General features: G+C 36.7%; 1 protein-coding gene across 5 annotated transcripts in view; it reads right to left on the bottom strand.

Moving 5' to 3' along the window:
- Positions 1-15,041, bottom strand: part of ALG6 (ALG6 alpha-1,3-glucosyltransferase) — a 60,538-nt gene that overhangs the window by 34,599 nt on the left and 10,898 nt on the right. For all 5 annotated transcript variants that reach the window (XM_081818542.1, XM_031037222.2, XM_081818543.1 and 2 more), the window contains one exon: positions 6,603-6,687. In XM_081818542.1, coding sequence (XP_081674668.1) covers positions 6,603-6,687 — 85 coding nt within the window. The remainder of the gene's footprint in view (positions 1-6,602; positions 6,688-15,041) is intronic.

Raw genomic sequence — 15,041 nt, 5'->3', positions numbered from 1 at the left:
TGGTCAACTGCAGTCTGCAAGCAGACTGGCCTCACGTATCCTCAGGAGGTCAACAGTAGCTTAATGCTATATCACAATGCCTATGTCATTCATCTCACTTCATCTCATCCCATAGACATTTTATCATCTCACATCATCACAAGAAGAAGAAAAGTGAGTACAGTCCAATAAGATATTTTGAGAGAGAAACACATTCATGTAACTTTTATTATAGTACATTGTTATAAATGTTTTATTTTATTACTAACTGTTGTTATTAATCTTTTACTCTGCTTATTTATGAATTAAACATTATCACTGGTATGAATGTATAGGAAAAACCATAGCATATAGGATTTGGTGTTATCAATAGCTTCAGGTATCCATTGGGGGTACTGAGGTTATGCCCCATGGGTAATGGGAGACTACTGTAACTTTATTTAAAAATCATACAAATTGGGGCACCTGGGTGGCTCAGTTGGTTAAGCGACTGCCTTCAGCTCAGGTCATGATCCCGGAGTCCTGGGATCGAGTCCCACATTGGGCTCCCGGCTCAGCGGGGAGCCTGTTTCTCCCTCTGACCCTCTCCACTCTCATGCTGTTTCTCTCTCTCTCAAGTAAATAAATAAATAAAATCTTTAAAAAAATAAAAAAAAAATCATACAAATTATTATAAAAAAGATCAGCAACCCAACAAAAACATGGAAAAAAAATATGAGTATGCAAATTTGAGAAGAAATATGGTGATCATCAAATATACTAAAAGATGCCCAATATCACAAGTACTCAAGGAAATGGAAATTTTAAAAGTCCGGTGTTATTAAGTGTTGATAAATGTATGTGGAAAGAAGATATTCTGGTGTTGGTATCCATTAAAACTACTTCAGAGATTCCACTTCTAAGAATCTACCTAGAAAAAACATGTGCACAGGGAAAATATACTTTAATCATTCCCCTACTAAAAGATATTTTAGAGTATTTCAGGTTTCTCAATACTATAAACAATGCTGAAATAAACAGCTATGCCCACCAATTCTCTTTAAAAAAAATTATTTATTTATTTGACAGAGAGAGGGACACAGCGAGAGAGGGAACACAAGCAGGGGGAGTGGGAGAGGGAGAAGCAGGCTCCCGGCCAAGCAGGGAGCCCGATGTGGGGCTCGATCCCAGAACCCCGGGACCATGACCCGAGCCGAAGGCAGATGCCTAACGACTGAGCCACTCAGGTGCCCCCCAATTCTCTTGATTTATAAAACTGTGATTTCATTTAGAAAGCAACAAGCTCAGGGTAGGCGGACTCTTCCCCTAACCCCAGGTATAAACCATGCCTGCACTGAGCCAACCATTTCTTTTTAATAATGATTGCTTTAAATGTGGGAAAGAAGGAAGCCTGGGTGGCTCAGCTGGTTGGGCAACTGCCTTCGGATTGGGTTGTGATTCCAGGTTCCTGGGATCGAAACCCGCATAGGGCTCCCTGCTCCGCGGGAGGCCTGCTTCTCCCTCTCCCTCTGCAGCTTCCCCTGCTTATGCTCACTCTCTATGTCAAATCAATAAATAAATCTTTAAAAATTAATTAATTAATGTGGGAAAGATTTTGCTCCTTGACAAAAAGAAAGGTAGAAAGATGGTATTCCTATTATTCTTGCCTTGAACATGGTTGTATAAAGTTACAATGCTTGTAGCCTGAGCAATCATCTACTGACCATGGAGTGAGTACACTCAGGATGAAAAGCCAACATGCCAAGAAGAAAGAATGGCAGAGAGGAAGGAATGGAAAAAGCCTGAATCCTGGATTGTTATTACTGAGCCACTTTATCAGCATTACAATGACCTACTTCTTGACATAACTGAATTATTTTATTGCTTAAGCTACTATTACTCAAGTTGTCTATTACTTGATGCCAAAAGTCCTGATTCTACACATAAGGAATTTTCATTATAAAATTTATCATAAAATTAAAGAAATAAGTTCTATTTTCCTTCTTAAAATAATACACAATGAATAAATAATAAAAGTTTTCTTTTAATTTAGAATTATCAAAACTAACACTTTTAGGGGCGCCTGAGTGGCTCAGTTGTTAAGCGCCTGCCTTCGGCTCAGGTCATGATCCCAGGGTCCTGGAATCGAGCCCCGCATCGGGCTCCCTGCTCAGCGGGAAGCCTGCTTCTCCCTCTCCCACTCCTCCTGCTTGTGTTCCTGCTCTCGCTGTGTCTCTCTCTGTCAAATAAATAAATAAAATCTTTAAAAAAAACAAAAAAACTAACACTTTTAAAGTTAACATGACCAATCCTGATATCATATTTTAAACAACTATGTCACTTAGAGTTTTGACTAATTACACTATAGCTTACTCTAGGTAAAAAGAGAAAGACTTCACTCTTGGAAAACTGAAGTAAAAAATAAGAAATCACACCGTTCAAACATGAATCTGAAATAGATTAGTTTCTCTTAGAATTGTCAGGTGTACATTTTTGGCTTTTCTAGTCTATCCACTAATAAAGAGAAAATTTCTGACATTTATTATACTAAATCATATTTCTTAGATTTCTTACGAACTTTGTGAGGTACTGCACAATCGACTAATGATAAATCATACTTCTTTATACCTTATGTCTCTGTTTCTGAGATGTGGTTCTTTCATTCAAGAAAGATGTGGTTCTTTCATTCAGGATTCTTATGCTACACACTGCCTAATAAAGATTTCAACATTATAAAATTTACCACCACGATTACTTTAGACATTTCATAATATTTAAGGCTCACATACCACAATTAAAACTGAATCACATAATTATATCTGAGGTATACATTTCTGGTTTTTAACAAAGAAAAAGAATGAAAATGTACACATGTAATCAACTCTTGATTATCTGGGCCAAAGTAGGAGACAATTGGTACAAAAAACTGAAAAATGAGATATATGTATTAGAATAACCTACCCTCCATACTGAATTGAGATTATATTCTCACTCCTGGAATCAATGTTTTCTCCAATAACATTAAGCCAAATGCTGCAATTTATCACTTTTCTGTAATCTTTCAATACTAAATATCACAATTACTTTTGTATCAAAATCTTTGTTGAGGGCGCCTGGGTGGCTCAGTTGGTTGAGCAACTGCCTTCGGCTCAGGTCATGATCCTGGAGTCCCTGGATCCAGTCCCGCATCGGGCTCCCTGCTCGGCAGGGAGTCTGCTTCTCCCTCTGACCCTCCCCCCTCTCATGTGCTCTCTCTCAAATAAATAAATAAAACCTTTAAAAAAAAAAAAAAAATCTTTGTTGAGAAGTACTTACCATAGAATAGCCAAAAATACAATTATCTTTTCCATGTAATTTTTACGAAGGAATAAAAAAGAATTACAAAACTCAAAAGCAATGAGCTGGTTTCTCTCAGCAAATATTACCTTATTCTATCAATCAAGCAAGAGAAAAACACATTAAGAATGTACTAGTAATTGGAACAATAATACTCATTGGTTAAATCATTGTATGAGGATATGAAAGATGCTCAAATAGTACAATAAAGAATAGTGCCAAATATTTATCTGGTTCTATTTTAAATGTTTCTGACTAGGGTACAGCCTACCAACCTATTAATAGGGAGTTTAATATGAAGTTTGTGCATGAAACTCTCTCATAAATGAATTATATAAAAGCAGTGACAAAGAACAAAGAATCCTAAAATGTTTATGGAACCACAAAAGACCCCAAATAGCCAAAGCAATTTTGAGAAAGGACAAGGGTGGAGGTATCACACACCCTGATTTCAAACTATCAAAGCTATAATAATCAAAACAGTATGGTACTAGCATGAAACAGACACAAAGATCAATGGAACAGAATAGAGAGCCCAGAAATAAACCTATGGACATAAGGTCAATTAATCTATGACAAAGGATGTAAGAATATACAATGGGGAAATGACAATCTCTTCAATAAATGGTGTTGGGAAAACTGGACAGCTACATGCAAAAGAATGGAACTGGACCACTATCCTACACCATACACAAAAATAAATTCAAAATGTGTTAAGAACTTGAATATAAGACCTGAAACCACAAAACTACTAGAAGAAAACATAAGCAGTAAGCTCTTTGACATCGGTCTTAGCACTGTATTTTTGGACCAATCCCCTAAGGCAAGGACAACAAAAGCTAAAATAAACAGGATTACATCAAACTAAAAAGCTTTTGTACGATGAAGGAAATCAACAACAAAACAAAAAGGCAACCAACTGAATGGGAGAAGATATTTGCAAATCATATATCCAGTAAGGGGTTATATCCAAAATATATAAAGAACTTACACAACTTATATCAAAAAACAACCAACCAAATTAAAGAACGGGCAGAGGACTTAAATAGCCATTTTTCCAAAAAAGACATACAGATGACCAACAGGCACATGAAAAGATGCTCAACATCACTAAGAATCAGAAAGATGCAAATCAAAACCACAATGAGATAACATCTCATCACACTGGTCAGATTGGCTAATATCAAAAAGATAAGAAACAAGTGTTGGTAAGGACATGGAGAAAAGGGAATCCATGAACTGCTGGGAATATAACTTGGTGCAGCCACTATGGAAAACAGCAAGAAGTTTCCTCAAAAAATTAAAAATAGAACTAGCATAAAATCCAGCAATTCTACTTCTAGGTATTTATCCAAAGAAAATGGAAACACCAATTCGAGAGATATATGCATCCCTATATTCACTGTAGCATTATTTACAATAGCCAAGATACGGAACCAACCTAAGTATCCATTGCTAGATAAATGGATAAAGAAGATGTGGTATACAAGTAACTTTTGAACAATACAGAGGTTAGGGGCCTCGACCTGACACAGTTGAAAATCCATATATAACTTCTGACTCCCCAAAACTTAATTATTAATAGCCTGTTGACTGGAAGCCTTACCAGTAACATAAACAGTTGATTAACACATATTTTGTATGTTTTATGTATCATATACTGTATTCTTCCAATAAAGTAAGTTAGAGAAAAGAAAATGCTATTAAAATCATAAGGAAGGGAAAATACATTGATAGTACTGTACTATATTTATTTTAAAAATCCGCATATAAGTGGACCTTTGCAGTTCATTCAAACCTGTGTTGTTCAAGGGTCAACTAAATAGGGGCGCCTGGCTGGCTAGTCGGTAGAGCATCCAACTCTTGGTCTCAGGGTTGTGAGTTCAAGCCCCATGTTGGGTGTAAAGATCACTTAAATAAATAAAACTTAAAAAAAAAAAAAAAGGGTCAACTGAATATATGCAGTGGAATATTACTCAGCCACAAAAAAAGAACAAATTCTTGCCATTTGCAACAACATGGATGGACCTAGAGGGTATTATGCTGAGTGAAATAAGTCAGACAGAGAAAGACAAATACTGTGTGATTTCACTTATATATGGAATCTAGATAAAAAATGAACAAAACAAAACAAATACAGATTCATATAAACAGGAAACAAACTGTTGGTTATCAGAGTGTGAAGGGGTTGTGGGGTGGACAAAATAGGTGAAGGGGATTAAGAGGTACAAACTATTTATAAAATAAGTAAATCATGGGGATATAATCCCCAGCACAGGGAATATAGTCAATAATGTTATAATAAGTTTGTATGGTGACAGATGGTGACTAGACTTATCATGGGGATCATTTCATAAAGTATAAAAATATTAAATCACTATGATGTACACCTGAAACTAACAGGATTTTTTATGTCAATTATATTTCAATTTAAAAATAATAATAAATGTATTTTAACTTTGAAAAAAAAAAGTACCATATAATTTCTGCACATAAAATCCCATGAAATGGTTCTTTTGGATTCTAATGACTCGAATAATTTATCAACATACAGAAAAAAAAAAAAAGCAGTGACTAAAGCAATCAACAGAACAATGCAAACAGTTTGTGTAGCCAGTCTCTCATAAAAGAATCTATTAGGCATCCAATAAGTCAATAAAAAAGTCATCAATTGTTACCAGAATATGTTTGATAAAAATGACAAAGGCACAAATTTCTGTAAAGATATAACCACACCTAACATTTCCTGAAAGCTCATTTTGTTGCAGACACTGGTGCTTTACATGTATCATTTTATTCAATCCTCATAATAATCCAGTGAAATATGTACTCTATCATTTCCACTCTACAAGTGATAAAACCATGGCAGAGAAAGTTAAATAATTTCACCAAAGCTCACACAGCTAGTAAATAGTAGAGACAGGATCTGAACTCAGGCAGTCCAACTTGAGCACCAACATTCCTTACCACTAAGCTACTGCTCATTCATATCTCTTTCACTCCTAATAAAGAAACTCTGCAAAACCACCAGGAAAAATACTGTTAGCCCAGGATGGCTCTTCAGTTTATGTCCAGAGGAGCCTATAAGGTATATAGTGTTCTATCCTCAAAGTTCTTAGCATATTCTAGCTGCTGAGTACATGGGTAACTTTCAGGAGTATAAAATTTCAAAGATGAGCCTATAATATGCAAGGTAATACAAGAAAATGAGGATGATGAAGATGAATAGCATACTTTCCTTTTAAATTATCTTAAATAATCTGTATTAACTATGATAAACAATAAAATCAAGTTAAAATGATCCATACCATTGTTTGACTGGTAAATTAAAAGTAATTTCTTGCCAGTGTCTCTGAGCTTCATAATCACCAAACATAGGGGGTTTTCCAGCACCTAGATGAAAGGTAAAAAGAGCCAGACAACAATATACTTTAATGTATCAATGATATTTATTTCCTTATGAAAATTTTCTAAATTATAGAAAGGCAGTGTCGATTAAAGAACAGAGACATTACCGAAACAGCAGAGATGAGGTGTGAATCCTAGCACTGCTAGTACACTGAGTGACTGTGTGACCTTGTACAAATTACTTAACCTCCCTAAACTTCGGCACATTAAAAACAGGATATACCCAGGGGCGCCTGAGTGGCTCAGTCGGTTGAGCATCTGCCTTTGGCTCAGGTCATGATCCCAGGGTCCCGGGATCAAGCCCACATCCGCTCCTTGCTCAGAGGGGAGCCTGCTTCTCCCCTGCCTGCCGCTCCCCCTGCTTGTACTGGCTCTCTCCCTCTCTCTCTGTATCAAATAAATAAAATCTTTTAAAAAGAAATCCAAGCTATTGTTAACATTAATTAGTTAATAATACTAATTATAAAATATTCAAGTTTATTTTTACTTCATGAGAAAGACTATCAATTATACTGTCCAGTAAGTATCTAAAACAATAATGAGCATCTATATTTTACAAGGGACTTGTAAACTAAATATAAATATAGAACCAAAGCCCAAGTATAGAACCAAAACCAGACTATATGTCACAAAGACATTTGTTAGGTCAGGCTTTGCTGACTGTTAAATGACTGATACAAAGACTGTCGGTTTACAGCTTTTTTTTTTTTATTTCAAAATTGCTAATAGGGATAATGAATCTTTAATAACTAACAACTGATAGCACCTACTATGTGCCAGATACAGCACTGAAATAAGTATTATTATTATCCCCAATGTACAGCTGAAAAAACAGAGGCAATTCACCCAGGCATCAAGTAGCAGAGTCTGGATTTGAACTCAGGCAAACTGGCTCCATAATCCATGCTTTTAACTCCTACTTTATATTGGTCACAGCTTAGTTAAGTAGGTTATTAACCTTAAGTCATGTTAAATGACACAAAGGTAATTCCATTTAATAAATAGTAAACATCCACTATTTAACCAGCAGGTAACTACAAAATTGTGAGAAGCCCAGACATGTACAGTAGTCACAGGTTTTTAAATCAGCAACTGAAAATCACATACAGTCAAATATACTCAATAATCCATTACTTATTAATTAATGCCACATTGGAGAATGATAATATTAACACTCATTCAAATCCAACCCAGATTTTCTCCAGTTTTGGAACACTACATTAAGTAGGGCTTTTTGCATGTAATGACTACATTATATCAATATTCTTTAATGGCTAGCATCTTCACCCAAGGATATATCCCCACTGTTGAGATAATCACGGGAAAAGCAGATTAACATCTTCAAAGCAAAAAAGAGAGTGACTATCACAAGCAATTACCCACAGTACACAGACACACATATACACACACACATATACACACATACACACACACCTGTCCCTCTCTCAAAAAATACTGTCTTTTTCATTTTTGTATTCTCAGATGTAATGACAAACTGGTAGATTCTCAGTGAATGACGCTGAAGCAAGAATACAGATACAATCAGTATGATATAGCAAGGATTTTAAGTTCAAAAGATTTGAAATTTTGAGTCCATGATTTTCCACTTACCATATGTGCAACATTAAGCAATTTGTGATGGCAGACCAAATTATGCTGACTATTCTAATACAATGCCCATTTATTGGTTCTTGCCCAAAACATCTTTAAGTCATTGTCAGAGACTAAAATTCCAAGCCTCTGTTCATGCTGCTTACTCCCTGTTTATACATCCCTTCCATTAATTCATATCCAATCTTTAGGAATCACCTCAAATTCCAAATTCTCCATGAAACCTTCCTTATAAATTAAAAACACATTGTTTGCTGATTTTTTTTTTAATTTATTTGAGAGAGAGAGGGAGAACACGAGCAGGGAGAGGGGGCAAAGGGAGAGGAAGAAGCAGGCTCCCCACAGACCACAAAGCCCAGGACACTGTGATCATGATCTGAGCCAAAATCAGATGCTTAATTGACTGAGTCACCCAGGAGCCTCCATTGTTCACTGATTATTTACTTCTCATAATACTTACATTTTCAGTATCACCTATTTTGTCACATGACTATACTATTTCCTAACTGCTACCCAAGTAAGAATTTTAGTTCCTATGAACAAGAGAATATGATTTTCCAGAGTTCAAAGGAAACATTGGTATATACATACTTTCATTAAAAACTTATTTAATTAGGGGCACCTGGGTGGCTCAGTCGTTAAGCGTCTGCCTTCGGCTCAGGTCATGATGTCAGAGTCCTGGGATCGAGCCCCGCGTCGGGCTCCCTGCTCTGCAGGAAGCCTGCTTCTCTCTCTCCCACTCCCCCTGCTTGTGTTCCCTCTCTCGATGTGTCTCTCTCTGTCAAATAAATAAATAAAAATCTTTAAAAAAAAAAAAAAACTTATTTAATTAACTGAACAGGAGAGGGAGAATAACCTTTTTTTTCTTTTTTGAAGTTAAAATACCCCCAGTGAACTGCAACTTTTGCATGTGCATTTTATAGGATAGGAATGTGTGTTTTGGGACACCTGGGTGGCTCAGTCGGTTAAGTGTCTGCCTTTGGCTCAGGTCATGATCTCAGGGTTGTGGGATCAAGCCCCGCATTGCATCACATCACATCGCATCGCGCACCCTGCTCAGTGGGGAGCCTGCTTCTCCCTCTGCCTGCAACTTCCCCTGTTTGTGCTCTCTCTGACAAATAAATAAATAAAATCTTTAAAAAAAAAAAAATGTGTATTTCTACTTTAAGGAATATAACCATTGTCTATGGCTTCTTTTGTGGGGGGGAGGAGTTGATTTCTATTTTTTGTTTGTTTTGTTTTTGTTTAGTTCCACTGGGATAATAAAAGTCAGAGAGGATCTTAGGTAATTTTCTACACCTGAAAAAATCCAACTATCTAGATTTTCTGAAATTGCTCTAGACGTGTGGTCAATGTGGAAGAATTTATTACCATTCTCTAACAAATAGAAGAATGGATAATGACTCTCTTTAGGATTGAGAAACAAGTTTCTATCCAGAGTCTGACCTACTTCAATAAATCCAGCTGACACTGGCTATGAAATTAGTACTTAAGTTTTTAAAACTGCTAAAGTGCCCTTAAAGCAACCCAGAAGGACAACCCAGCTGTACCTGTGGGAGATTCACGTGGGAAGGACAAAAAGGATTCCTTCCACAGTGATTAATTCTACAAATTCATTTACATAAAATTCAGAATTACATAAAGAAAACACACTAATGTATATTCATGGAGTTTCAATTTTGTCTTGTTCTCAGGGAAATGGGCTTAAGCAGCACTTAGATATTCATTTTATCAATTGTTGAACTATTCAGAATTATGCTATAATTTAAAAAACAAGTAGTTTCTTTGATAACAATACATTCTAACTGCCTTTACATTTAAATTTTAAACATTCTAAGAGAATTTGCCTAAAATTTTCCAGAACAAAATCCCCCTTTTATATGTTCTTGGTGAGTAAGAAGAAACATTATAAACAGCAATGGGTAACTTGAGAGAAACTAACCAATAAAATAAACATTTCTTCTTTTTTTTTTAAGATTTACTTATTTGAGAGAAAGAGAGAGACAGGGAGAGCGCACAAGTGAGGGGAGAGGGAAAAGGGAGAGTCTTCAAGCCGACTCCCCACTGAGTGTGGAGCATGATCCCAGGACCCTGAGATCAAACCGAGAGTCAGATGCCTAACTGAGCCACCCAGGTGCCCCAAAACTAACTAATTAAATAGAACACAGTCATACTTTAACAATGATTGATATGTTGCAAAAAAAAGATTCTCTATGGCTTATCCCTCCTAAACAGCCAATAAAACTTGGGGGGAAAAGAGCATTAGAATAAAATAACTTTCCTTGGTTCAAGTATTACTATTTGCTCAACAACTATAGAGAAACCGTGAATCTCTACAAGACGTAAGAAACAATCAATACTAAAATCAGAATTTGTTTCCTCCCTGGGGCTCCTGGTTGGCTCAGTTGGTAAAGCATGAGACTCAATCTCAGGGCCATGAGTTCAAGCTCCATGATGGGTGAAGAGATTACTAAAACATGAATACCCCCCCCAAAAAAGAATTTATTTCCTCCCCAAAGCTTGTTTAAAAGTAACAAGCAGGGGTGCCTACATGGCTCAGTCCATTAAGAGTGGTTCAGCATCTGCCTTTGGCTCAGGTCCTGATCCCAACATCCTGGGATCGACCTGGGGCTCCTTGCTCAGCGGGGAGTCTGCTTCTCCCTCACCCAGCTCCTGTGAGCACATGCCTGCGCGCTCACTCGCGCTCTCTCTCCCCTCCCCTCTCAAATAAATAAATCTTTTTTTAAATTAAGTAAATAAATAAACATAACAAGCAATATTTATTCAATATTTTTAGGTCTGTAAAAATCAATTACATAAGCAGCATTTTAGTTAGGGGTATAATATAAATATGTAAGGGGTACACATTTTAGAAAAATTTAAATTACAATACACATAAGTAGTTTGCCTATACAATATATGCATTTCCAAAGGAAAAATAATGGATTAATACTGAGCAAGCTAACCTGAGCTTCCTCACTTGAGTGCTTCCTAATTACAATCTTAAAACAAGATAAATGAAAAGCAAATTAAAATAAGCATGTTAAAAAGAAAGTATAACAAAAAACGTATTTTAATTAAGATAAAAAAATCTCAGAATCACAGATGTCATACTTAATTCTTTAATTCTGCCAGCCTCCTATGATATAGAAGTTCTTTACAAGTGCTAAAAATGTTGTATTTTTTATGATGGGGTTAAGAACTGACAGAATCACAATTTTTCTTAGTGCTTAGCACTTTATTCTTCTCACATGAAAAATGACAAAAACATATAATAACCACCTATAAAAGATTTCTACAAATATTCTACTACTGTATAATAACAATACTTTTTCTATACAATAATCCAAAAGTAATCCTGTTATGTTGACTTTCTTATGGGACAATTTAAGAGTAAAGTTTAAAATAAGCAGGAGTCCTATTTTCCAGATAAAGTAAGTAACTGAGTAAACTCAGACTTTAGGAGAGAAATGTTAGAGTAAATAATGTATGTAAGCCACAGGATAGAGAAGTATTATATATGCTTGTAGTCCTCTATTCAGTTCCCATTAAGCATTTGATTACATATGCCAGTAATACTGAAATAGTGTGATTCCTTAAATTATGTTATTCTACTCTATACCTTTAGTTCTTTTCTACTTCACCTCAACATGAAAAGTTCAAAGAAAATAATATATCTGTCAAAATTAGAAGACTAAAGGAAAATTTTAAGAACATAATGATCAGTTATAAAATAATGCTGAAGGAAGAAAAAGAGATGACCATCCAATAGACCAGTTATAGGTTGAAAGCAAAGGCAACATAAATTACATATTTTACATAACAACTTTTGACGGGGCTTTTCTTCTGACCTCCTTACCCCATTCCTGCTACCAAACTAATTCCCTCCTTCCATTCACAAAGTTCTAAGAGTCGCTATGCCCTCCTGTTAGCTCCCATTTAGTCCTCAATTCATTATAGTCTGATAATTAAGAGGCTCACAATGGCCTCCTTAGAGATCTTTTGTCTATTCTTAATTTTCACCCTACTTGACAGTCTAGAACTTGACTCTGTAGGCCAGTCCTTATTTCTTAAATTTCTCTAATTTCCTGGCTTCCAGGCTCTAATCCTCCCTCCTCATGGTTTCTTCTGAGCCTCCTTTAATCATTCCCCTTCTCTGTGAAAGTGATCAGTGGTTAAATCTGTTTTCTTCTTGCAATATAAATGCCCCCAATCCTGTGGCTTTAACCATCATCTGTATCAACATTTTCTAAAGATCAGAGTAACATGTGGAGGTTTTAAAAATACAGATGAGGGGGGCACCTGGGTGGCTCAGTTGGTTGAGCGACTGCCTTCGGCTCAGGTCATGATCCTGGAGTCCCGGGATCGAGTCCCACATCGGGCTCCCTGCTCGGCAGGGAGTCTGCTTCTCCCTCTGACCCTCCTCCCTCTCATGCTCTCTGTCTCTCATTCTTTCTCTCTCAAATAAATAAATAAAATCTTTAAAAAAAAAAAAATACAGATGAGGGGCACCTGGGTGGCTCAGTTGGTTAAGCATCTGCCTTCGACTCAGGTCATGATCCCGGAGTCCTGGGATTGAGCCCAGCATCAGGCTCCCTGCTCAGCAGAGAGTCTGCTTCTCCCTCTGCCCTTCACCCCGCTTGTGCTCTCTCTCTCTCGCTCTCTCAAATAAATAAATAAAATCTTTGAAAAAATTAAAAAAAAATACAGGTGAGACCAGTTTCCAGCAACATGGCAGACTTAGGTCAGAAAAACACCTCCAGGGTGCCTGGGTGGCTCAGTCATTAAGCGTCTGCCTTTGGCTCGGGTCATGATCCCAGGGTCCTGGGATCGAGTCCCACATCGAGCTCCCTGTTCGGCAGGAAGCCTGCTTCTCTCTCTCCCACTCCCCCTGCTTGTGCTCCTGCTCTCGCTATCTCTCTCTCTGTCAAATAAATAAATAAATAAAAATCTTTAAAATAAAAAAAAGAAAGAAAGAAAACACCTCCAATGGGGGGGGGGCGGGTAATGGCTGAATTAGCGTCAAAACAAGAGAATTCCTTAGAAGCCAGAAATAACAAAAGAAGTTTAAGATCCAGACAAGTAAGCATTAGTCCTAAGGGTATCCAATGACCTTTTGTGACCTATGGCCTGGCTACCGAAGTCCTACGAAATAGAGGTATAGCCTAGAACTTGAACAGGTAAAAACTTCAGTGACAGAGAACCATTTACTAGGATATAAAATAACAATGCCTTTGGGGAAATGGGGAAGATAATATTTATCTCTGCCTTGGCTCCTGGTAGTACAGGAAAAAAAGAAGTCTCCTGAAAATTCCTAACATTATCCTGCATTCACCCAGTGTGGGGCCTGAATTCACACCAAGAATTACAGCTGAAGAGGGGCGCCTGGGTGGCTCAGTCATTGGGCGTCTGCCTTCGGCTCGGGTCATGGTCCCGGGGTCCTGGGATCAAGCCCCCGCATAGGGCTCCCTGCTCGGCAGGAGGCCTGCTGCTCCCTCTCCCACTCCCCCTGCTTGTGTTCCCTCTCTCGCTGTCTCTCTCTCTCTCTCTGTTTCAAAAAATAAACAAAATCTTAAAAAAAAATTTTTTAAATAAAAAATAAAGAATTACAGCCAAAGAAACCTTAAGATGAGAATTTAGTTTGACTTTAATAGTGCCCAAAGTGCCTAGCAAAAGGCAACCTAAATCCTCTGGAGAAATACACAGTAAACTTGGGCCTCAAAAAATTCTCACAGATAAAAGTTCCAAGTAACTTGAGCTCACAATTTAAAAAAATCGCTAAACCCACAAACAAAATACCATGAGCTAGAGTCCATAGAACCAACAAACCAGGAAATCAAACTGCAGGTATTAGTATTTTCTGAGAAGGAATATAAAATAAGTATGGCTAATATGTTTAAAGATATAAAAGAAGACACTGAGAATATGTTGAAGGAACAAGAGACAATCAGAAATGATGAAGATGATTTGAAAAGGAAACAAACAGAACTTTTGGAAATAAAAAAATACAGTAACTAAAATTGTAAAAACTCAATCGCTAGTTAAAAAAGATTAAACACAACTAAAAAGAAAAGTAATGACAAGGAAGATAGGTCTGATGATTATAAAAAAAAAAAGCAGTATGAAGAAACTATGAGACAGAATGTAGGAGATTTTGAGACATAGAGGATAGGATGAAAGGACCCAATATACCTATAATCAGAGTTGCACAAGGAAAACAGAAATGAGGGAGATGAAATACTTGAAGAGAGAACTGAAAATATAAACTCAAAGAGATGAAGAGATTATTGTCTGTTTTATTTTCTGCTATATCACCTGCCTTTGGCATGAGTACCCTACACATATGTGGTGAATTAATAAAAGACCAAAGATCTAACATATATCTAACCAGAGTTTTACAAAGAGGAAACAGAATGAGAAGAGACAGTAGCTGAGCAGTTTCAAGAACAGACAGAAGGTTACCATTCATTAGACTCAGAAATCCCAGAATATCCTGAGGATAAATTTTTTAATACTCACACTTCGATACATCATAGTGAAATTGCACCAAGAGAGAAAAGACAAATTACCTACAAAGAAATAACAACTGAAATGACAGCTGATGGTCTGAACATAGCAACAGAAACTAAAAGACAATGAAATGAGACTTTCAAAATATTAAGAGAAAATAATTGCCAACACAGAATTCCAAACCCAGTAAAATGTTAGGACCTAGAGCAAACTAAAGG

This window comes from Leptonychotes weddellii, chromosome 4, assembly GCF_054177405.1.
Source record: "Leptonychotes weddellii isolate Sample4059 chromosome 4, ASM5417740v2, whole genome shotgun sequence".
Taxonomy (NCBI): domain Eukaryota; kingdom Metazoa; phylum Chordata; class Mammalia; order Carnivora; family Phocidae; genus Leptonychotes; species Leptonychotes weddellii.
Note: the sequence above shows the minus strand (reverse complement) of the source record. Positions and strands in the feature narration are given on the sequence as shown.